Genomic DNA, 27,439 nt, shown 5'->3' with positions numbered 1-27,439 from the left:
ACGTCTATTAGACAAATAAAGTTACAAAACAAAATAGGCAGATGTACTGCATAATTCTGCATGAAATGTACTTGTCTGGGAGACACACAAACATACATAACACATATAAAATACACACACACATTACAGACACACAACCATACATAACACATATAAAATACACACACACATTACAGACACACAAATATACATTACACATATAAAATACACACACACATTACAGACACACAAACATACATAACACATATACAATACACACACACATTACAGACACACAAACATACATAACACATATAAAATACACACACACATTACAGACACACAAATATACATTACACATATAAAATACACACACACATTACAGACACACAAACATACATAACACATATAAAATACACACACACATTACAGACACACAAATATACATTACACATATAAAATACACACACACATTACAGACACACACACACACACATTACAGACACACAAACATACATAACACATATAAAATACACACACATTACAGACACACAAACCTACATAACACATATAAAATACACACACACAGTACAGACACACAAACATACATAACACATATAAAATACACACACACATTACAGACACACAAACTTACATAACACATATAAAATACACACACACATTACAGACACACAAACTTACATAACACATATAAAATACACACACACACATTACAGACACACAGATAAACGCACATTTACCTCATATTTCATATGTTTGCATAACTTTAGTTATTTAGGAGAAATTTTATTTTATTAAATATAAAGTATATTGGAACCTAAGATAAGGTGACTTACACAGATTGAAAACACTAACCAAGCTATATTAACTCAAATGGTATTTTGTTTTCCTCTTCAAAATTTAGCACGTACCGTAATAGTTAAATAATTTTGTTTAGATAATTTAATCTTATTCTTTATTGATAGTAATGATTTGATTGCAACTATGGTTTCTCTAAGTAAGTACTTTTTAAAAAAAAAAAAAAAATTCTACAACAAAACATTTTTGGATTTGTTTGTTTACATATGTAATTTAGTATATGTGCATTTTTTTTAACAAGGGAGTACAAATTAAGCACAGTTTTAAGAGAAATACAAATATTTCTGTAATTTAATAAGGTTAAGCTGTTTGCATGGATAGTATTTTTTCTACAGATGTCTGTTGAGATTTATATTCTTATTTCATCTTCTAATGTAATATCTTCACAGAGACTGTTTAACTGTTTTGTTTAAAATGATCACGTGCTGAGGTATTTTAGTAAATAAGAAATTGTCGTTTTCAAATATTTTTACTGACAGAAAACCTAATTTCGTGTTAAATATTATTAGTATCCATGAATATTTTATGTAGAGTCGATGTATTTGTTCATTTTGTTTATTCGATGTGCAATAAAACGCTCAAACCAAAAATAACAATGTATTTATTTAAATGACTATTCACTTAATAAGAAAATAAACGAGTTACTGATTTTTAGTGTTCATGATTTTTCTCTCTGCTGAATATATGGGGCAGTGTCATTTCCTCACTCCCTTGTTTACAATCTGTTAATAAGTTTATAACTTAAGTTCGCAGTTTTATAAATACAGTATTGCCAGTACACGAATCCCAATGAAAACAATAAAATATGAAATTTATTTTCTAATTTATTGGATCAGGTTATAAAGGGTAACTGGACTAAAGTCCCCTGAGCTGAAAATTCAATGGATGTTTTGCTGTTACACTGACAATGAAACACCTATCTTATGTTATAATTCTTTGTTGTGTTTTTTATCATATAAAATAAGTTACTAACAAGATTCATCTTTATAGGTGACCTCTGCTTCATATGTGGTACATTAATTTGAGATAATAATACAATCTGGTGAAATATAAGGAGATATTGTTGTATTCTTATGGGCATTCTTTGTTTATTTGTTTGTATACTGCCACCAAGTGACCAAATGCTGCTAAGCCAGCATATTTTATCTGAACTGGACAAATTTAACCAATGGAGGAGAACTTTGTATTAAATACATTTAGTTTTTTGGCTGTCAGAGCCAAAACCACCGATTTCATTGACGTCCTATTTGACAGCCAATAAGCTAAAGCTTAATTTTCTAATATTTTGAGGGCTGCATTAAAACACAAAAAAACAAGAAACATATATGGGAACTGTAATAGGAACCATCTGCAGCGGGGTGTTTCACTGTTTATAAATCTGATGCAATGCTTGGCAGAGATGGCCAACTATAATTATTTAGGATTTATTCTGGAAGTGTAATTTTGTGATATTAATAGTCTGCATGCAAATAAAAATAAAGACTCAAAGACAGCAATATATGTTTGCATAAATCATAGTTTATTTAAGATGAACACAATAGTCTGACCACATTTAAGTTTAAAATCATTATAAAAGACAAATGACTAATATAGGGTTGGTACTTAACTTTTAATACTTGTGTTTGAACTGTAAGGAGCATAATATGAAGACCTCTATTCAAGACAACGTGGTGTTGTAATATTTAATAAATCTTTCATGTAATTTGATATGAGACAGCAGCTTTCAAGACTGTAAATAAGAATAAAGTCCCTTAAGGTTAATGTATATGCAATTTTTCATTGTAAGGTTACCTTCTTCTTTTATATTTAATAACGTTTTGTCAATTAGTTTATGCTGCTGTTACTATTCAGTAAAGTCAAGTGGATTGAAAGTGTTATAATGTTTTTGCTTTTAACTTGTGACTAATATAATGTAGTATGAAAAAAAAAAAATCATTCACATGCAAAGTATTATTGGGTTCAAGTTTAGCAGCAAAGTCGTAAACTCCGGATTGTTTAAGGACTTCAGATGTTTTGTGTATCATATTAAAACTATAAATGCAACAAATATTATATGAACTTTCACAGCATCATTTTAGCAGATCGGAAATAAAACAGCAGACGTTGTTTTGTGCTGAACATCTTCAATGAAAATTACCCTATGTACTTTCACCCCAAGCACATATTCGATGTTTTCCAGATATCTCTTTTTATAATCCTTTGTATATTTTGGAAGTACCCGAATTCAGGAAGTTCTTTAAAGATATTGAAGAACTTTATTTCCAGATGGCAAGTGAAAATCTTCTTAGTCTACAAAAAAATATAAATTATGTCATTTTAATATACTCCCCAAAAAGATACAGTTGTATATTTTAATAACTAAACCAAATAAATAATAAGTTATGTTAAATATGTTGAAACAAAGTTTGTTGTATTTGATTTTTTTATTTTCAAGTTTCTTAATTTTAATGCCTAACAAAAAGTCAGCAACTCATGACAAACACTTTCTTAGTATTAATGGCATAAAATAAACTCTAATCTGTTTTATTAAAAAAATATTTATTTTTGAATTTCTTTGTGTGAAAATATTAACTTCCTCATATTTTGTAATATATAAACTAATATTATTACTAACTTTATTTAGTGGTGTTTCATTTATTGGTATTTAAAATCAATTTCCTTTTTTTAAACTAATTATATTATCATCATGTTTATATATATATATATGTTGCTTAACTTTATTCAGTTTTTTTTTTTTTTAGAAGATTTAGCTTTTATTTCTTGATAGAATTAGATTGCATAGATAACTATATTCTAATATTATTTAGATTATATAGGTATATGGTTTATTAATCTCCGTGAGTTTATACTATCTATCTATATGTGTGTATGTATATATGTATATATATATCTATATCTATATATATATATATATATATATATATATATATATATATATATATATATATATATATATATCTATATCTATATCTATATATATATATATATATATATATATATATATATATATACATATATATAGTGTGTGTGTGTGTGGTTACGATTAGGAAAGTGTGTTACAATCAACAGCATGTGAACAAACATATTTTCTGAAGTGTTAAAGTGCTTCTTTATATAAATGATCCCTTTTAAATATACATTAGTGGTTATAACATTGTTTTGTATGATTTTGAACAATTACCAGAAAAGAAACCTCTTATGCTATAGCAGAACACACTTAAGAAGATTAAATAAAAAAAAAATATAGCAGTAAATCAATCAGAATGTATTGTTTTATATTTTATGCATCTGGAAACCCTGCCTGTAAGGCTGTAATACCGGACCATATTAATCCTGATCGTCCAAGAACCCAGATAGAAAGTGACCAAATCAGCCTCTGATGAAGACAATGTAATTTTATTTAGGAGAATAAGAATCACCAGACAGTTATCATGCATCTCATGCAACAAATTGAATCCTTAATGGCATAACAGCTTAGCTTTGGTTAGACGCAATGTTTGGTCATAAATAAATAAAAAGTATGAACTCCGTTAAGCAATAAATTACAAATATAAATTAAAAAGGTGAAGAGCAAAGGTACTTAGTCTTTATATTCTCACTATGTGAAGTCCAACAACACAGCTCAGTATTAATTACACAGATTGTTTCACAGTATTAATAGCATACACATATATCTGTCTGTGTCTATATGTAAGGAATGTTTGTTTTAATTTGTGTCTGTGTATATACACATGTGTGTATATATGTGTGTGCATACCTTACATATGCAATGAGAAAGGTGTATGCATAAATACATAGACATATTTACTCGTGTGTGTATGTGTGTGTGTATGTGTGTATGTGTATGTGTGTGTGTGTATGTGTGTATGTGTGTGTGTGTATGTGTGTGTATGTGTGTATGTGTATGTGTGTGTGTGTATGTGTGTATGTGTGTGTGTGTATGTGTGTATGTGTGTCTCTATATATACATGTGTAACTTTGTGTGTCTGTCTTTCATTTACAATTGCAGGCAGTATGTGTTTAAAAATTACTTACTATAGTCATAGGGATACACACACACATTGAGTAACCATATTTTTATATAAGCACAAATTAGATGCACGTACATATTGTAAGTATTTATAAGACTAATATGTATAGTCCTATCATAATTTGTTTTCTCTTTAAATACGTTTACTTCTGATCTACTATTATACACGGTAGCATTAAATCCTTTTATCAGTCCTTGCATAGGGCAACGTGTTTATGAGACAGCTTGATGTTGGTTGGTGTTTTAAAATTATCCATAAAGCCAATAATCATTTCCAGTTGTTTGCTGATACAAAAAAAAGCCAAAAATAACTCTATTTAAGAGATGAAATACACTTTTGACAGTGGCAACTGAATTTCTAAAGCTTTGTGCTTGCTATAAAAACTGAATGTTTGTTTCCTCCTTAATTGGGAAGGATATAGAAAACACGTGTGTGGAGGTAATTATTTTGTAGCGATATATTCTATCAGCTAATCAGACCGTTAATTACAGAACTAAAAGCAAAATCACTCAATTTGTAATGTTATACCACGCTTGAATATGTTAAAAAAATAGATAATAAAGCACTAAACATCTTACCTGTAACTCTTCTTGTTGGATTCTTTTATTTTCTAGGCTTATATTAGTGTTTGTCTTAGGAGAGTTACTGCTCTGGGGGGAAATTCAGAGCTAAACACACAACTCAGTTCTTTGCTATACTGGAGCTGTTTCATAAACATCTGTTCTGTTAAATTCTGCTGAGCTTACATAATTGTGCTGGGAGTCATTTGAAGAGTGTACCTTCCAGGCAATTACCTACATGAGCATAGCAGTTTCTTTTGGCAAAATGATAAGTTCTGGAAAAAATATTTCTGAAATTATCCGTGGCACACCACATCAGCCTTCATATATTTACTGTAAGGGTTCGACTTCCAGCAAATTTATGGCTGTAAAACTTAATTCCTAAATTGCTGTATTGAAAATGCACAAACCATAGCTTCCTTTTGTTACTTCAAGTTGCTTGTGGTAGCCGGTTTTCTGCTCCCCATAAATCGACCAGTGCTTTAAGGGCTGCCCTTTGCTTATACTTGCAATAAAACACTAACTTTCCCAGCTAAAAAAAAAAAAGGGTCTTTTATAACCCAGATCTGTCTCTATAAATACTATTCCCTTACCCCAAAATTATCCACCATGCTTAAACAAAAAAACACAACACAAAGTTTGACAAGTAAATGTAGTTAAGGAAGAGTATTTTGGATAGATACCTAGGAAAATATCCTTTTTTTAGTTTAATAACCATGATGAATGGAAGCCAGGCGGCTAGGGCCCTTTTGGATTTCTCCCATATTCCAATGGCTATGTACAATAAATAGCTGATAAGCCGATAAGTGGCCAATGGAATAAGAGTTGTTAAAAGAAATCAAACGATTTTATGGCCTTATAACCAAGGCTTTAAAGGCACTAAAGCACATTCCAAATGAAATAACCTCATAAATACATATACAATCAGTGACATGCCATGCATATACCGATTTCTGATAAATGATATATGCATTTGTGCCTGTAGAATTTAGATATAATATATATATATATATATATATATATATATATATATATATATATATATATATATATATATATATATATATATATATATATAAATATATATATATAATATTCTAAAGGAAGTGAAGAATTGAAGAACAAAACAGAGAACTAATTACAAACATTTAGAGGTACAGAAATATAGACATTTACTATATATATATATATATATATATATATATATATATATATATATATATATATATATATATATATATATATATACAACGTGTACAAGAACAAAAACGCACGCACACAGAAACACACACACAAATATATATATATATATACCAATGTGTGTGTGCGTATATATATATTTATTTATGTGTGTGTATGTATATATATATATTGTGTGTGAGTATATATATATGTGTATATATATATATATATATATATATATATATATATATATATATATATATATATATATATATATATATATATATATATATATATATATATATATATATATAAAGAGAACTCATGTGAAGCACACTGTGTGAGTATACACATCATTACCAGTAGCAGGCATATTCTTGTATATTGTAATGCAGTGCAAAGTACAAATCAGGTCGGTAAACAAATTTGCATTACAACAACAAATGCAGACATACTACACTACAGATGAAATGACATTTACACCAAAGACATCTGTATATCAGGAAAACTTGCAATAAGCTACCTATAACACCAGGTTTCTGCTTTACTTACATATATGTGTCCCACACACTGGATGTGCAATTCCAGCCTCAAATGGTCTCTTTATTTTGGTATAAACTTTATTTTTTGTTGGTTGCACTCGAGGGAATGCTGCTAGTGTTATGCTAGGGCAATAAACGACCCTTTTTCGTCTGTTCTCATCTTTATGGTTTTATTGCCAGTACTTTGCTTTGTTGCTCACAGGAAAAAGATCGTAAAATCCTTCAGCATCCGGGTTTCTCCTCAACCCTGAAAAAATATTGCTTTTTTAACTTTCACAAACAGTGACTTTTAAGAATTGGGAGTGAGAAATCTGCACATCATACAACAGCAACAATGTAGGGTGCTGTAAATTATGTTTCTAATCTGTGCCCCCCTTTACAACCGAGGTCGTTCCATTCTAAACTCAAATCATTTCATTAAGGTTGATATCCGAGTGTTTTTCTTTTTTTATTGCAGTTAAAAGATAGTTTAAGTAGAAAGATGCAAGGAACTAATAAGGAAGGTGATTTTGGATTATGTGTGACATAAACAGATCTAAACAATTACAAAGTGTGACCTTTGCTCGAGTAAATTTACAATTTTTCAATGATTTTTTTGTAATTATTATACACATAATATCATTTTTTATGATGTAAATGTAATCAGTCCTTAATTTGCCAATAAACGTAAAAATAATAAATTCTATATATATATAAACTATAATAATTATAATATTACGATTTGTATTTACCTTTAAGACATATAAAATACGTTTATATTCCATAATGCATCATATTGATGGTTTAAAGATCTTTATTAAATATTTGTTGCACCGTGTCTTTTAATATTCAGGAAAATATCAAGAGAACATAATTACATTAAATTGTTTCACCATTAAATAAAAATAACGATTATAAATTGTAGAATATCTCTGTAGATATGATTTAATAAATGAGTTCTTATTATTGTATAGCAATATATATTTAATAATTAATACATTTAAAGAAAATAAACAACTTGTATCATATAATTACATATTTGCAAAAGCATGTATAGATCTGATATGTAAATACATAAATGACCACATCTATATATAAATGCTTACATATTTATGTATATATTTAAATATCATTATTTCTATCTGCATATACATAAGTCTGTGTGGGTGGGTGTTAGGTTTAACTCTTTGCTAAATTCCAGTTGATGTTGCATATATTTGCTTATATTAAGAAGAAAATGAAAATCTATTTGAGAAAATCTAATTGGAATATAGCTTCTCTGTTCTCTAGAGACTAAGTCCCAACATACAGTTAGTTTTTTTTTTCTCCAAACTAATTTTACATATCTAATTCCAAGTCTTACTTTGAATGTATACTTTCAACTAGGGAATCAACACAAGCAAAAACCAATTTTTTCCTTTCTTGACATCTCGCTTCCTATTGGCTACAAGTAGGTCAGCTGACTTTGTCATTTTGTCTGTCCTGGAGTGGAGCCGTCCCTATAACAATCTAGTTCAGACTACAAACTGGAGACAGAAATAAATATTAAAGAAATCTTACAGGCAGGTAAAGGAGAAGATATGAATTCGTATTTCACTAACCCCTCTTTATCCTGCCATTTAGCCAGTGGCCAAGATGTTATCCCAAATGTGGCCCTTAATTCAACTGCCTATGACCCTGTTAGGCATTTTTCCACTTATGGAGCAGCGGTTGCTCAAAATAGGATTTACTCTTCTCCATTCTATACACCGCAAGATAATGTTGTATTTAGCTCCAGCCGGGGCCCCTATGAGTATGGATCTAATGCCTTTTACCAAGAAAAGGACATGCTTACTAGCTGCAGGCAGAATTCAATGGGACACAATACACAGTCTTCAATTGCACAGGATTTTAACAGTGACCAAAACAGAACCAATGTCCAGGAACAGAAAACCAGCATTCAGATCTATCCTTGGATGCAGCGCATGAACTCCCACAGTGGTAAGTTTTACAGCTTGGAGATATAAATTAAATAAACTGAACCGTCTTTACGATCATCTCCCTAGCAGAACAGGCTCAGCTCCTTTTTTATGGCCCCATAAAAGCAATAAAGTAGCTCCTTTCACAGTTGCCGTTATAGGCCTTTTATTTGTTAAGTTGTTGCAAGCAAATATGGCTTGTTATGTTTATTCTAATTAAAAGACTTTGAAAGTGCAAAATATATGTTATAGAGTTCAACAAGGTTTGTTATTATTATTATTTTTAGGGAAAATAGTTTAATAAAATACTTTTTTTGGGGTGGGAGGGAATAACTTTAAATGATAAATGGATAAGGGATTTTTTTTTTTTTTTTTAAAGAATGAAGACGATTTATTATAGGACGTTTCACATGTATTAATAAATGTTTAGTTTAATTGTGTTTATTACATTAAGAGTAAAGCCCAATCAATTTTAATTAATTATATCAATACATATTAATGTTGAAATCTAGATAATTGTATCATATAATTAATTGGATCTAATTTGGCTTTTACAAGGGATCTGATGTCCCCATAGCATGGGTGGATTTTTGACTCACGAATTTTGGGCAGTAGGGCAAAAAAGTAGAGTCAAACGGGATAGGTAGCTATGTAGGTAGTAGTTATGTAGGTAGGTAGGTAGTAGTTATGTAGGTAGGTAGTTGTTATGTAGGTAGGTAGGCAATTGCATGTTTTCTCACTAATTATTTTCAGTTTGTCTTGTGTCTGGTTCTCTAGGAGTTGGGTATGGAACAGACAGAAGAAGAGGTCGCCAGATCTACTCCCGTTACCAAACCCTGGAGCTGGAGAAAGAATTTCATTTCAATCGTTATCTGACCAGACGCAGAAGGATTGAGATCGCCAACGCACTTTGTTTAACAGAGCGTCAAATAAAAATCTGGTTTCAGAACAGGAGGATGAAATGGAAAAAAGAAAGTAACCTGACTTCTACCCTGTCTGGGAGCAATGGGGCAGCTGCTGACAGCCTGGCCGGGGGGAAGGAAGAGAAGCGAGAAGATATAGAGGAACAGCCCAAAGAGTGAATGGGGATTCCCATCACAAATTCCACTCTCACTATAACCTACATCACCTCCTCCCCCGAGCTGAGAACATTGATTTGGACTGGCTGCATCAGAGAAAGCAACAAAAAGATATAAAATGATACACACTTCTATGTAGAGACAAATGTGGACTATCCAGTGAGCGAGAGGCACCTTACAGATTGACAGCTTGCGTAGGGTTTTCAGGCTGTAGGTCATATTATTCATTTATCTTGAATAAAAACTGTGTTTCAGAGTCACACATTTCCTTGTAAACAAACATTGCCTGCAAACAAAGGGACAAATCCCCCTGAAAGACTTTGCCTGTGTTTGTGTGTTTGGGATGGACCATGTACAAATTTAATGTCAAGAAACTCAAGCAAATCCCAAAATCTGCTCAGAGACCCCTTCCCTGTAAGCCGTGGCCATGTACTATTGCATTTCTCCCCGAGAATAGCCTGACTGTATTTAAAATGACACTTTGGATCATATTCCATATTACATACTGTGACAGTTAATGTGTGAAACTTATTTTTATTGTGTCCGTGATGTCAGTATTTATATTTCTTTTTAGCACTGCAATGTTCAATATTAGCAAGTAAATGAAGTTTCTTAGTTGTAGAAAAAAATGTTCCATCTTGTGTTTCACTTATTATGTATAAAAATCACGTCCTATGGACAATCTGTTAAGTATTTAATAAAATCGATATTATTTTTAATGCTTATTTGTATTATATTCCTTGTACAATATTGTGACCCATCTATTTTTTTTAAATGCAAATTTTACCTTTCTATGACCCTCCAGAAACTCACAAATTCACAGTAGTAGCTAAACATTTCTTTTCACTTTTTGTTGTCAACTTCCTAATCACATACTGTACTTTTATTGAGTGTTTTGTTTTTTACCCCCAGACTTTCACTATAATCCAAAAAAGTGAATAAATATGTTATATATATATAGAAACAAACCCAAGAATACTCATAAATCACACTATCATGAAAATGTGCAATGTCCACCTATAATACAATACAATATATTACGGTAGCGCACTAAATATACATCATAAAGTATATATAACTATCACGCCACATTATGAATTTTGTTTAATATTACACATTTTGCCTGACCACAAAAATATCATAGTGAATATCAGTTTTAAATATTGAACAAAGTCTCTTGATCAGTCAAAATTCTATCATAGTTATTTAGAGTTACAAAAATAATAGTAAATACTCCACAAATCGCTTGTGTCAAGATATAGTATGTGCCCCAATCAAATCAAACATAATAAAATTTAAATATATATAATATGGAAGATGGATTGAAACTAATTTCACCCAGGTAGACATATGTTCTATTTCATATTTTATGTAAATTTGATAGACATGTGTAGTTTTTAATGTTTAATGTAAATTTGATCAGAGAAAATTTATTACAAATCAAAAACTCCAGCAATGGGATAACTAGAGAAAAAAAACTTTTAAAAACTATAAATAAGCTGTAAAAAAAGCAAAAATATCAAACTGAACACAGTATTAATAGTTGCGAAGTATTTACCTAAATGTGGCAAGTTATTTAGCAATCTGATTCATCCAGATAAGTTTTGTGCACCAATACCTGGTGGAAGGTGTGACATCACTAAAATACAATATTCTTATTTTTTAAATAAAGTATGGTATCGGGACCTGTGATCTTTCAAGCACACACAAAAAAAACCCCCAAAAAAACAGACACCACTGCTTTCGCTGCCATGATCAAAAACACAAACATTTATTGAACACGAATGTTTACGAGATGTTTGGCAGATAACACATCTGCATTTTAGCGAACAGGCAAGAAATGCTGAACAAAGACAGACCCAAATCTGGTTTGTAGATCAGACACGTGCGCTACCCTTATCAGATCTTGTCTATATATAAATATCACTGCAAGTCATCGAAATATAGTTTATTATGTTTAATTACCAAAACCTATTTTAAGAAGAACCGCAGAACGGTAAATATGCAGAGAGGGTCATTGTAGTTAATTATGCAGTAATTAGGGAAATGTATAAGTAATTAAGACATAAACAATTTCTTGGGAATATCAAAATATTTATTAATAAGCCATTTGGGTGACCATAGGTGAAAAGGACAGTTCAATTACTATTTGGGGTATCACAGTAATTTAATATAAACAGGCTTTGGGGACATACATTATCCATCAGACTACAACGTTCAATAAAGCACCAACAATTTATTTTTATTAGCTGGGGGTATTAAAGGTGTAATTAAATATCTAAATATTTCTTATCCATTGACCTATCCCATTAATGGTGGTGAGGCCAAAACTAAGACGCCATACCGCGCTCTTGGCACCAGGTGACGCTGTGGTCTCATTGTCTCATTTTCCGTCTTGGGGCCTTCAGTTTGTTCTGCCAACATATCAGATACGTTTCACAGGCTTCCATCAATAACCTCCTGGGGTCATCAAGCCAAATTTATGACTGGCCAACAGAGTCACGTGATTCTATTTAAACATCCCATATTTGGGCAGAGCACATAGAATAAAGAAAGAGGAATCCCCAGCTATAAATTCTGCACTTTAGAGAACAAAACCCCTGAACTTCAAAGGGCCACAAATCAAGCATAATCAAAGGGTACAAAATAATAACAATAATCAGCAATGAGTTCGTACGTAGCCAATTCATTCTATAAGCAAAGTCAAAATGTTCCTGCCTATTCCATGCAAAATTATGGGAATTATGGATCTGTATCCGAGGTTCCGTCATCCAGGTATTGCTACAGTGGGTTGGATTTGAGCATTACTTTCCCTTCTCCTGGTTCCTCTAACTCTCTGAACGGTCTGGACATGCCTTCAAACCCCACTCCCAACTCTGCTGAGCGGCCTTCCTGTACAGTAATGGGCTCTTCAGGACATAGCCTGGGCAGAGGGGAGCAGAGTGCCCTGAGCCCTGGGATTTACAGTCAGAAACCTGGGAGCACATCGCTGGAGGACAGATCTAAGGGGATTGAGAACATCAAAGCTGAGCCGGTGCAAACAACTCCGCAAGGAGTTCAGCAACAGCAACCACCACAACAACAACAGCAGCAGCAGCATCAACAACCACCACAAATATATCCCTGGATGACCAAACTACACATGAGCCATGGTAAACTCTGTTCCTCATGATTTTGTTTCATAGGGTTTTGCATTGGTTTTTATAGGCCATACGGGGCAAATAATAAAAAAAACTGAGGTCGTAAATTTTACGACTAAGGCATCAATTGCTCGTAAAACTGTCCACTAAAAGGCTTAGAGGCTATAGACGCCCAAATTTATGACAACATAATTGGATCATAGGAACAAAACGTGTAGAAAAGACTATAATTCCATTTTTGAAGAGGGGGAGCAAAAAAAGAAAAGAAAAATAAAAGTTTTTAATGTAGTATTATTTACTGTTTTCGTCTAACTGGGGATCATATTAAGCTTACTAGCCGGTGTATATAATTAAAATAAAGTAATAATAAAACAACAACATGTATTGTATATATTTATATATATATGTATTTTATTTTTTTTAATGTGGGAATTATTTAAACTGTATTTCTAAAATTTGCAATAGTAACATCCAGTCATTAATTGTCTATGGAAATAAATATAACTTGTGCAGTACTATAATAAATATGCATCCATTTATTTTAATGTTTGTGTGTGTATATATATATATATATTTATATATACGCATACTTTTTCTTTTTTTAAGCTTTAAGCTAAAAGTCACCCTACCCTTTTGTTTCTAGAAACCGACGGCAAACGGTCCCGGACAAGCTACACTCGGTACCAAACCTTGGAGTTGGAAAAAGAGTTTCATTTTAACAGATACCTGACTCGCAGGAGGCGCATTGAGATAGCAAATAACCTCTGTTTAAACGAAAGGCAAATCAAGATCTGGTTCCAGAACCGAAGGATGAAATGGAAGAAAGATTCTAAAATTAAAAGCAAGGACTCAATCTAACAAGGCAAATGTCTAAAGCAATAGATAAAACTTAGTTTTATGAAAGCTACTTACTAAACTTAAACTTACATTTTTTCCCTTAAAGGGGGAGGATCAGGGGGGTACAAACATGACTTCATAAGTTCTAAGTCATTTCTAAATATTCCAATACCCCAGGTTAAAAAAATTGCACACCTGATTCTAGTTTTTAAAATCAAAATAGTGTATAGATCTGTATTTTGTCCATTCAGTGTTGAATTTTGACCAATTTTATTTAAAGGTGACAAACTAAAGGTTATTCCCTGCTCAGAATGTTTGTCCAAGCGGCATTGTGTTAAGACTTGCAAGCTGTCTAGGGTCATAGAAAGTTCTTTGGCAAAAAAAATGCTAATTAAGTCCCTGGGCTGAAAAGAGCAGGAAAGCTTGGCTGTATTATATTGTGCTTATAATAATAGGGATCGTAACTTAACTGACCAGCTTGATATGGAAAATACAAAAAAAAAAAAAATGAAATTTCTATCTAAAACTTGTTAATTTGTTAATAAGGAAATTATGGTTCACAGCAAACCTCTCATATTGTCTTCTCATGCACTTGTATAGTCTTTTAAATGACACAAATATGAAGTGAATTTGTTTGTTTGTTTTTTGTTATTTTTTATGTTACATAATAGTATGTCTTGTTTATTTTAAAAACAATTTGCATAAGGGCAAACATTGAACCCACTCTTTTATAACTACGACTTGATTTCGTTCATACACTTTGGTATAATTTGTTATAAAGTGTTTGTGTGCAACATTTTTAAGCATGTTGTTGGAGGAAAACAATCCACTGAACTTGTTTTATTGTGTAACTTATTATTTTCGTAATTAATGCTGAAGTGTATAAACCAATTTGTACATTGTTTTAATATAATCATTTTAGCCAGTTTTATCCGAAAATGTACGTCATATATTTATTGGTTGCAATTTCATATGTGATAAATCATGAAACCTATATTTTGTCATATTGAATAAACAACAAATAATATAAGAAGTACTATGAGGCTATCCTGTTCCATATATTTATTATTGTATAGCAAAGTCTGATGTGTGTGATATTTTAATCGGAATGATTTGGATTTTGGTTAAAGTGTCTGCTATCTTCTAATTAACCTGTTCACAATAACTAAATTAATTAAAGTAGGTGAAGGAAGTGCTAGTTTAGACCTACAATATACTATATTATTTTATTAGTAGTAAATATAATTAAGATGCATATACAATGTTGCATTTAAATTTGGATTTAAAATATACAGTGTCATTTATTTTACGTTAGGAGAGTTGAATGAATTATTTTCAGTTTCTTTCCTACACTGGATCTGCTATTGAGGTCATATAACCTTTCAATATAATATTTGAATTTAGTTTAACTTCATTATAGAATCCATTACAGTACGAGATTGGTTGCGCCTTAAATTCACATAAAAGCAAATCAAAACCAAATAAACATTTAAGTTTTTAAAAAAATACTAACTGAAATCTTAGCAAATTAAAGACATACCTTAAAAGTTCAATCTGAAGATCAGTTATCCACAGACTCTTACCAAAACTGTGATCTGCACAGTAGTTTTGTTCTGAATATTAAAAAAAAAAAAAAAAAACAACAACAATAAAATTGCTCCTTTTTGTCTTTGATGTGTAAAATGTAACTCTGGTATTGCTTGAAAAACTTCTGAGAAAATCATCCCATCTTCTTGTTATCTGTGATCTGGCCTGAGAACTATTTACAGTAAGGACAGATGCTTCGATTAAGTTAGTAGAGCCATAAAACTTTATAACACTTCCGTTATACTTTGTAGACAAAAGAGTAGCTTCCTGATATTGGGAGCCAAAAGTTCCTTTGAAGATACATCTTATCTATCAGAATTTGTCTAAACAAATACTTGTTTACATATCAAGCATAATATAATTTGTGGCCAACCTGAAATTATTATATGGTTTTTATTAATTAATATTACACCAAACCTAGACTATTTAGGACATTTTATATCCTCCAAATGCACCAACTCAACCATGGTGACGTCATCATCCCATTTACCATAACTTTCAACATCATTTCCCTTCTGAATCTGCAAGCAGAAAAATGTAACTATAATCCTATAAACTACTGTCAAACATCACTCATCTATAGTGATCTAGTATTGTTACATTGTGAAATGATCATCATTTAATATTAAGGTTCAAGTTTTTATGTGATAAATTGTCTAAAGTTAATATTTCTAGTTAAACTGGAAATATATTAAACAGAAAACACTGTGAGCTAACTTACCTTAGTGTCCACCTGCACTATCTATGCTATCACAGAGACCTATTTTCCTAGTCTATGCATTCAATAATAAATGTGAATTAACAAGGCATTACTGCGAGTTCATACAAAGTGCAACTTCCTGGTTCATTTCTCAGACGTGTAAAAAAAAAATCACAAACGATTAAGGAGAAAAAAAAGCCACACAAGGACTTACCTTTCCTTCCATAATTGTGATCCCTATATTAGTAAAGTAATCTAAAAAATATGTATAAAACTATGGGATCCATTTCTTTGAGGACCAGTGCTTTTAGTTAAAGAGAGAACATTAGGACAAATACTCCAGGCTTCTTTGTGAATTTAGTAGTTTAAAACTTTTGAAGGTTATTTATGTGGATGGCCCTAAGGAAAGGCCCTGAATGGCTCTCCTGGAACACGTGATGTCATTAAACTAAGTTTTATGGTTTGGGGGAGCTGACAAAGCTACAATGTATTTACATCATATATAATCTTAACTGTCCACCATCGCAGCTGCTAGGGCTCTTTAATGCAGGGACAGTGGGACAAGGCAGTTAGTGTGTGGAATACGTCGCCTTCAGAAAGCTCCTACAGCTCATCAGCCATAAGGACCTTAAGCAAATGGAGTAAGTTTCTATTTCTTTCTCTCTAATCTTTACAGGTGAAATTAATGCTAACATATAATTGTATGTAACTACTTATGGGAGATAGCAGTGGCCCTTTCATATTTTCTGAGCTTGTTTTCAAACCCCATTCAAATTTTGCATAGACCTATCAATATTTTTTTTTCTGCATTGTGAAAATAAATAGAAACATTCTTTTTTTTTCTGAAGAGAGAGATAGTTGTGGCTAAAACCTTTCTGAATTTGCTTGCGGTTTTGTTGAGATGATTTACTGCACTGATTTGATTTGCTGAAGTTCAGTACAGAGGTGATATGTAAAAGTTTGTGGACTTTAAGAAAAGTTTGTGCAAGTGCATGCGCAGTCACAGAGAGTTAATCACCTAGAGCTCTGTAAATTTTAGTCTACTGTACTTGGTATGGATTCCTACTTGACAGGTGTGGGAGAGAGAGAAAGAGAGAGAGAGAGAGAGAGAGAGAGAGAGAGAGAGAGACAGAGAGGGGGGGGGGGAGAGAGGACTTTTTTCTTATATATATATTTAAATAATCGAATAGAATAGATGATGAAGTATTTTGTATTATATTCCTTAGTGAATTGTGGTCAGTTTAAGTTTTTGATGTTACAATATACCAGGGAGACAGCATTTGTTCTCAGAGTCTAAAAGCCACTGTTAGCAGCGAGTGCAAGAAGAGGGCTGCTCTAGGTAGTTAAATAGTTTATTGAGAAAAGAACTGGCTTACCCGGTGCCGGATTACTGACTGCCTCTTGTTATACAGCAATGTTTCAGGTGCGCTCTGAGTGCTCAACTGAGCTCAAAACAAGTTTTTTTTCTTTTTGATGCCTGTTGTAAATACTTTGGATATTTCTACATGGATTCGGGCCAAATTCACATCAAAGGAATAAGTTGCATTATTGTATAATTACCTTAGCAGAGCACAGAACTGTATACACACACTCACAATGGTATCTAAACATGTTTACACACATAGTTACTTATATCCAAAAATGTACACACACATTTACATATAGCTAGACATCCACACACACACTTATAGCTAGACATCTATACACACACACACAGTTACTTATAGCTAGACATCTACACACACACACAGGCACATTTACTTATAGCTAAACATAGTAACTTATACCCAAACATGTACACACACATGTACTTATAGCTAGACATCTACACACACACACAGACACATTTACTTATAGCTAAACATGTACACACATAGTTACTTATATCCAAACATGTACACACACATTTACTTATAGCTAGACATCTACACACACACACACACACTTACTTATATCCAAACATGTACACACATACACACACAGTTACTTATAGCTAGACATCTACACACACACACACACATTTACTTATAGCTAGATATCTACACACACATTTTCTTATAGCTAGACATCTACACTCACATGATCACATAACTTAGAACTGAGTGTGTGCGTATGTTTGTAAAATATACAGTACATACAGACATAAATATAAATCTACAATACATACTATCAAGCTTAGAGTGACACACACACATACATATTACACACACAAACACACACACTAGTATACATATAAATCTACAAAACATACTATCAAACTCATACTGATACACACACACACTAATATAAATATAAATCTACAATACATGCTATCAAACTCTTACTGATACATACACACACACTAATATAAATATAAATCTACAATACATGCTATCAAACACAGACTGATACACACACTAATATAAACTACAATACATACTATCAAACACAGACTGATACACACACTAATATAAACTACAATACATACTATCAAACACAGACTGATACACACACTAATATAAACTACAATACATACTATCAAACACAGACTGATACACACACTAATATAAACTACAATACATACTATCAAACACAGACTGATACACACACATACAGATTATAAATTGAACCAACTGTATTTGGGACCTTCCAAGCAACACAGGAACATTTGTACTCCATAAACTCCATAATAAACTTTAGCAGTTCAGACATGTCTAATTCCCTTCTCTAAACAATTTATAAATTAGAAATTGAACAACTTAGATATGCACAGTCGTTTTTATTATGGTTAGTAATTACCCTTTAAATTTATATCTGAACAAATAAAGGCTGCTGTAATTTTACCTGTAATGGAAATGTAGACACACCTTATTTTAGTACTCACACACTCATGGTAATATTTTTTATTTCACAGCAATTACATTTCATTACAGTAGCAATGAACTCAATCCAAGTTTGCGCAGTATATTCATAAAATAATAGTAACACACCTAGTCATAAAAAAATAAATAAATAACATTTTATAGTGGAAGTGTAAACACTTAAAAATATGTAATTACTTTCAATATCCTAACACTTTCTCATGAAAATAGGTAATATAGTTACTTCGTTACAGACATAAACAATTAAAATTGTATTAGTCAATTTGACACGAAGTGTATTTTTATTGTACTGGGGTAATTATATAATATCCGATATTTTAATGAGCATTTTTTTCCCCACTAAAGATTATTTTTGACAATAAATACTATAAAACACAATAGTTTTAAGTTATTATAATTTATGACATTTATATTTTATTAACTGCAAGTGTTAACCAATTACTTAGAATGGAATATGCTTAATTTATATGTTAGATTGGGTGATTCTGTACTATACTAATATAAATATTGTTAGGTCATTATCTATCTGTAGGAAATAGTGTTTATTTAAATATATATAGCGACCAAAAACCCGCAGGCACACCTGAAAGTGAGAACAGCCAGGTTACCAGGGACTCCCCAGTTTTCCAAATTAGATTGAAAAGAGTTTATTTGGGGCAACTCTGATGACAAGTTGCCCAAAAACTTTACTATAATAAATTATTTTCTCTTTAAATTCAAATGTTTAAATAACCACGTGCTTCATTACACAGAGGAAAAATACAGGACAATAGACATTGTAAGGGATATACAAACTGGGTACATGAAATAGATACCCAGAGGACAAGACTCTAATAAATGTAAAATAAAAAATGAAACTGCCCTGTGGCTCTGTTATTAGAAAGTGTATTTACTTTTACAATTATTTGTCCTACTTGTATGGTGATATTCAACTTCTAAATATCTGTCCAAGGACCATATTTTTCCAATTCTGTTAGTGACTGCATTGTTTGGTTATCAGGTGTGACAAACGTATATCTGTATAGTGAGCTGCAGTTAAAAGGCTCAAATGTATATAATAGATACCTTTTATGTTTACTCTACCCATTTCATAAGGGAAGAAAAATTCTTACTGCAAATTTAAATCCAGCATATATATAACAAGAAGGTTGGCATTTCAGGACCTCTCAGGAAATATAGATGACTGACCACCTTTCTGTTACAACGCTTATGCTAACATCCAAAAATATATGTAGATAATTATATGGATAGCTAACCCCCCATACTGATATTCGGGTCCAAATAAAGACATATCCAATAAAAAAAAAACAATCTCCAAATTGTCACATGGACCTGATTCACTAAATATTTGATATAAATATATTGTGAATCAAAATAGTAGGACAACTTAGAGTGTGGATAATTTTCTTAATGGTGAGTTCTTTGAATAGTTAGTGGATCTAGGTTACCTATTACTTTGATGTCTACAGTCTTTGTAGAGAAATGTTTATTGTCTATAGTTTGAGTCATCTGGTCTGATTTAGCAGTATTAAGATTAGGAAGGTATAATTTGGTGGTGTATTTAGTGCATACTCAGTACTATGGGTGAAGTAATCATATTGTATAAATATAGATCCCCTTTGTGTGTTCTTACACAGACGTGCACGCGCTCGCGCGCACTCCCAGTGTGTACAGTAGTGCACAGTGACTATGTTAGATCATAGCAGTGTTTGAAAGCTTAGATCACAATATGTCCTTGTGCAGGGAGACACAGTTCATTTACCACCTGGTAATCTCATTTTAAAGTGTCTGGGAACTCTGCCAATGCTTTATCATTATTGCAGCAACAAGCAACAACATGATTGTTAGGTTTGGTACTAGACACCTATACATTTCCGTCTTTAAGACAGAGCTAACAAGTGGTTAAAGTACAAGATTTATGAATTTCGGAAATGTTCTGGTTTCATCTTTGTCTTCCTATTTAAACCTATCCATTAGGGGGTCGGTTTTCCTTCTTTAGAGTTAATTAAATCCAGAAAATATGTAGCTTAATATGGACAAACCAGCACTGATTAAAGGCTGGTGGTTGGGATCTAATTCTGAGAGTTGCAGTTTATTTTGTTTTATGTTGTTGATATATTTTGTATCCCATTGACTACTGAATAATGAACTGAAAATACAATGTGAATTTACAATACAGACACTGGTAAGTGGTCTAATTGCAATACTGATGCTGGCTATAGATATAGTTTGTTCAAGGAAAGTCACCAGGCCAGAACTAGTAAACATTTTTTAAATTAGAATTTCAGGAACTGAAGGGCCAGGCGAGGTTAAACATATTTATATATATATATATATATGAAAATATTACATCAACTGAGAATGAATATATGAAGTGAGGAAGATGTTTGGTGTATAAGTAGGAGGTACATTTTAACACACAGTTCTTTATAGGATAATAATGTTCCAGAGTGATGCCATTAAATAAAACATAAACGATTTCTTAATATATCTATTTTATCTATCTATCTATCTATCTATCTATCTATCTATCTATCTATCTATCTATCTATCTATCTCTCTATCTATCTCTTTATCTATCTGTCTGTCTGTCTATCTATCTATTTATCTGCCTGTCTATCAGTCTGTCTGTCTGTCTATCATCTATCTATCTATCTATCTATCTATCTATCTATCATCTATCTATCTATCTATCTATCTATCTATCTATCTATCTATCTATCTATCTATCTATCTATCTGTCCTGTCTATCTATTTATCTGTCTGTCTATCAGTCTGTCTGTCTGTCTATCTATCTATCATCTATCTATCTATCTATCTATCTATCTATCTATCTATCTATCTATCTATCTATCTATCTATCTGTCTGTCTATCAGTCTGTCTATCTATCTGTCCTGTCTATCTATCTGTCCTATCTATCTATCTATCTATCTATCTATCTATCTATCTATCTATCTATCTATCTATCTATCTATCTATCTATCTATCTATCATCTATCTATCTATCTATCTATCTATCTATCTATCTATCTATCTATCTATCTATCTATCTATCTATCTATCATCTATCTATCTATCTATCATCTATCTATCTATCTATCTATCTATCTATCATCTATCTATCTATCTATCTATCTATCTATCTATCTATCATCTATCTATCAATCTATCATCTATCTATCTATCTATCTATCTATCTATCTATCTATCTATCTATCTATCTATCTATCTGTCTCTCTCTCTCTGTCTTATCATCTATCTATCTATCAATCATCTATCTATCTATCTATCTATCTATCTATCTATCTATCTATCTATCTATCTATATATCATCTATTTCTCTATCTATCTATCTATCTATCATCTATCTATCTATCTATCTATCTATCTATCTATCTATCTATCATCTAACTATCTATCTATCTATCTATCTATCTATCTATCTATCTATCTATCTATCTATCATCTATCTATCTATCTATCTATCATCTATCTATCTATCTATCTATCTATCTATCTATCTATCTATCTATCTATCTATCTATCTATCTATCTATCAATCAGGAGACTTGTAGGAAAGGTAGATCCTCTGACCCCTCTTAATGAGTATTTATGTCAGCCCAACATAATGCCTCACCAACACCAACAAACGTTCGTTTCTTTGAAACTTCAAAGTAGCCTGTAATTCATGTTTCATATAAGGACATAAATAATGAGTTCCGTGCTCTTGCAATCACCCTGACATTTTGGTCAGGAAGTTGGTTACCATTTATCCATTGATCTGATAACATTTGGTGTAACAAAAACAGTACAGAATGCCATACTTGTCTCAAGTTGTCTCTAAAGAATGAAATGAACAGTTTAGCAAACTTCTAATATTTTTCAGATTATGAATCCTAATGGAATTTGCAGATGAATGTCTCACAATTCCAACTTGGAAGAAATATGTTGCCATTATTTTTAATACTACTAGAGTCAGAATAAATGTACAATGATATTTCTAGTTTACATAATTGTAACGTTTTTAGTGATATAGATACCTGTAATATTGATTTTCTGTGTATTATTGTTTATGAGAACGTGTCCAGACCATTAAATATTATATAACAGTGCGATATTGACTGCATCTTTCACTAGAGGAAATTCAATACATTTCTGTTTTACATGTGAATGAGGCTATTTTAAAATATTACATATTTAAAGGGAGGTTCCAGTGCCTACGAAAACGTCGTTCTTGTGGTGCGACCAAAAGGGAAAGAGTAGTCATCATTAACTGATGATTGACTATCAGGTGTATACAAACGTTAATTTGGAAAACAATGTCAGTTCTTAGAGGGTTTTATGGACTATAAAATATATATTATAAATAAATTATCCACATGGTGTTTCCAAACGAAGTTTAAAGAGATACTCTCTAAACTCCACTTGCATCTTCTTAAAGGGACATGCAAGTGTAAAATAAAAATGCTCTTATATGTTAGAGCATATACTTATTAAACTATTGTTTGCATATTACATTGTATTTTATCCCTGCATATGGGTTGCTTACATATTAAAACTCAGCTAAAGTGCAGCAATGCACTACTAGGAACTAACTGAACACATGTTTAGCCAATGACAAGAGGTGCATGTGTGAAGCAACCAGTCACTGGTTAGCTCCCAATAATGAATTGCTGCTCATGTAGCTACCTAGATATTTTTTTAACAAAGGATAGCAATAGAAAAAAAGTCAATTTGATAATATATTTACATTAATAAGGTATTTGAAATGGTACACTCTAACTGAAACATGAAAGAAAAAATTTAATTTCATGTACCTTTAATACAATTACATGAATGTCACATAAAGAAAGCTCGGGTTGTGGCCAGATACTAAATACATGTCAACAATCACTTAAATGCTCACAAGTAGTATATATAAATAAATGCCAGTTCCAACACATTCCCATTCCTATACACATTGTTAAAGGGACATGAAACTCCAAAGTTTCTTTCATGATTCAGATAGAACATAACATTTTAATCAAATTTGAAATGTACTTCTATTATGAAATTTGCTTCATTGTCTTGTTATTCTTTGCTGAAGGAACATTGGCAGCTAGTTGAACACATCTAGTTACAAGAGACAAATGTGTGCAGGCACAAATCAGCAGCTAGCTCCAACTTGTATAGGATATCTGTGTATTCTTTTTCAACAAGGGATACTAATAGAACAAAGCACATTTGAAAATAGAAGTGAATTTAAAAGTGTCTTAAAATTACATGCTCTATCTGAATCATACAAGTTTAATTTTGACTTTACTATCCCTTTAAACACACAAACCTATTGTGGCGCATGCACATGTAAGATGGGGTATGCATATATTAGTGATCGAAAATTTCAAATATTGTTTAGGGAATTGCTTTTACACTGATATGTCTTTAAATAAAAAATTCTGATGTGTATCAATAAAAAATCATTTGGAGTAAATGAAAGGTGTATTATATGTTATTGAACATAGTTACATCATAATCATCTACTACCTAAACAATAATGAAAATATACTCTCTGAAATGTAATAATATATGTGGCTGCTTTTTTTAGATAAATAGTACAAAGCAACTTTGACTTATGTGTTTGAAAAACTGAAAGTGGTTGTGTATTTTTTATTGCAAGTGTTTGATTTCAAAATTCTATTGAACCTACAATGCCAAAAAGGGATAGTGAATACCATTTTAACTTTTATGAATGTGACAGAGCATGCAATTTTAAACAACTTTCCAACTTACATCTATTTTCTAATTTGCATTGTTCTCTTCTTATCCATTTTTGAAAAACATACCTAGACAGGCTCAGTAGTAGCAATGTACATACAGGGAACTAACTGCTGATTGATTGCTGCACATATTTGCTTCATGTCATTGGTTCACCTGATGTGATCAGGTACCCTTTAGTAATGCATTCTGTTCCTTCAATAAAGGATTTTGAACAAATGAACAAATTTGATAATAAAACTCAATTAGTATGTTGTTTAAAATTGTATGCTCTGTCTGAATCATGAAAGAAAAAAAAACATTGTATTTCATTCCCTTTAAAGTCACATACACTGCATCTGCTGACTTGCTATATTTAGAGCTTCAAAACCTAACTATAGAAAGCCTCAGATGTAAAATGGGTTGAAACCTATATTAGTGTCAATTGCAAACATATATTGTGTCAGCTGTGTAAACTCAGTGCTAGGTAGATTAAAAAACAATCAACCAACTAATCAGATTTTAGACTGAAGGACTTGTTTGGAGGTTGGTCAAACTCATCTGTTCAATATTGAAACACTTTACTTTAAACCAGGACTGGTCAACTCCAGTCCTAAAGCACAACCAACAGTGCTGGTTTTAATTTTCTCCCTGCAAAGAAACACACACTAAACTCACATTCTAGCAGACATGTTTTACAGACAGATTGTCTTCCATCCAAAATGTTTTCTGTACAGTTAAATTTTACAGGATAGACCCACTTGAGGTTCAAAACCTCTCCGCTCAGGTGAGATAATCTAAAATAATCCTTCAGCACTCTAGTGAAATTTTCAAAAGGCAGATCTTGCTATAGTTCTCAAAGGTGCATTTATATATGTGAAAGAAAAACAAGGCCAGTGCAATATAGCATTGCATGTCATGGTGGTTCTGCTGAATTTACACTTTGTCCTTAGTACTTTCTATCACTTTACACTTCAGATGAACTTTTATTACATTTAAACTTTGCACTTTCTTTTTTTTGTATTTTATTTTGTATACAGCTGTGCATTTAGGATTTACGATTTCTGTGTAACTAACAAATTAGTCTTATACTTTGTATATTTATGTGTATCTTTTATAAATTACATTGCACATTGCACTTAAAAACTGTTACCTTCAGTTTCCCAGGGAGCTTCATTACTTTCTATGTGCCAGATAATCAAACATTCTCTAGTTTTGAAAGAGATTATAGTGCATACGTCACAGGGACTGAACTCACTGTATTTTCAAATAAAAATGGAGGAACCTGGAAGTCCCAGAGAGATGAGAGATGCCTTCCATAGAAAGTAATAAAGTTCTCTGGGATATAAAATTTCACATGGGAGAGAGAAGGTAACTGGAGAACAACTAGGGCTGATTTAAAGGCACAGTTTGCATCAATTACAAATTAAACTGAAATGTTTTCACTACAATTTAACTTGCTTTTGTCTATATTTTAGTATATATTACTTTTCTATTAGTTAAAATAAGTGTATTGTGAATTTTGAACAAACTTCACCTGCATACAGCTAGCGAGATAAATCAGTGAGACCGGTTTGTTTAATATGGTTAGAAAATTTCACAAGACTTGTGAGAAATATTCAGACATACCCTGGGAACGCCCCTGTTCAGCCCAAAGAACTGCCCTGTCCCTCCCACTTTCTGAAACTGCCAGTCTTTGTTTACATTGAAGCAAGTACAAAGAGCAATGTCATTTGTAAAATATACACAGAAATATATAATGTATTCTCCTAGTTTGTTAAAATAACACAGAAACATTTGAAGCAAAATCAGAATTTGTGAAATCACTGCTAGATCGAAATCGAAATATATTAAAATATAAATGATAAAGTGCAAAGCTTAAATGCAGTAATAGTGAAATGACCCGATCTGAAATGTATAGTAGTATGAAATGCAAAGCACATAGCATGCAGTGCTATATTGCACTGGACTTGTCTCTCATTCACATACCTAAATGAGAGAGATCTCACAGTGCTGGAGAGTTTCGTCATTTTTCTTTTGAGCATTCAGTGAGTTCAACCCTGTGAAGTCGAAACTACAATTTCTCTCCAAGCTGGTGAATCCTTTGAATATCAAAAATAGCTGAATTGTAGAAAAATCTCCAAGGTGGCTGTTATTTACATGCAAGTTTGCCAGCTAACTGACTACTAAAGGGACATTCTGGTCAAAATTGAAATGCACATAAATGAGCTCCACCCTTGAATTGAAACATACTTGCAAAAATGCTTCTTGTAGAAGTTATCACTGTTTTAGTGTTAACATTTTTCTCTGCACGTGTATGTAAAGCATAGCTAGATATTCTCAGTGCACCAGCATTTTACATACTGCAGCTGCTCAGAGCAGGGGCAAAAC

General features: G+C 31.8%; 3 protein-coding genes and 1 long non-coding RNA gene across 10 annotated transcripts in view; 3 read left to right on the top strand and 1 right to left on the bottom strand.

Moving 5' to 3' along the window:
* The window catches only part of HOXC4 (homeobox C4), a 132,916-nt gene that overhangs the window by 32,862 nt on the left and 72,615 nt on the right, over positions 1 to 27,439 (top strand). The window lies entirely within an intron of this gene.
* Positions 2,357 to 17,890, bottom strand: LOC128654393 (uncharacterized). Of its 2 annotated transcripts, none has more exons than XR_008401456.1 (3): positions 17,830 to 17,890; positions 7,184 to 7,420; positions 2,357 to 3,147 (listed from the first exon to the last, which is right to left on the bottom strand). It is a non-coding gene; the product is annotated as an uncharacterized LOC128654393 (long non-coding RNA). The 2 variants fall into 2 exon arrangements; XR_008401457.1 differs by lacking the exon at positions 17,830 to 17,890 and adding an exon at positions 16,668 to 16,798.
* Positions 8,666 to 10,908, top strand: HOXC6 (homeobox C6). The gene is made up of 2 exons (XM_053708285.1): positions 8,666 to 9,132; positions 9,864 to 10,908. Exons 1-2 carry the CDS (start codon positions 8,733 to 8,735, stop codon positions 10,190 to 10,192), a joined length of 729 nt encoding a protein of 242 aa, XP_053564260.1. The 5' UTR covers positions 8,666 to 8,732; the 3' UTR covers positions 10,193 to 10,908.
* HOXC5 (homeobox C5) lies at positions 11,063 to 15,202 on the top strand. Its single transcript, XM_053708286.1, has 2 exons — positions 11,063 to 13,341; positions 13,973 to 15,202. Exons 1-2 carry the CDS (start codon positions 12,855 to 12,857, stop codon positions 14,185 to 14,187), a joined length of 702 nt encoding a protein of 233 aa, XP_053564261.1. The 5' UTR covers positions 11,063 to 12,854; the 3' UTR covers positions 14,188 to 15,202.

The sequence above is a fragment of the Bombina bombina genome, chromosome 3 (assembly GCF_027579735.1).
Source record: "Bombina bombina isolate aBomBom1 chromosome 3, aBomBom1.pri, whole genome shotgun sequence".
Lineage (NCBI taxonomy): Eukaryota > Metazoa > Chordata > Amphibia > Anura > Bombinatoridae > Bombina > Bombina bombina.
Note: the sequence above shows the minus strand (reverse complement) of the source record. Positions and strands in the feature narration are given on the sequence as shown.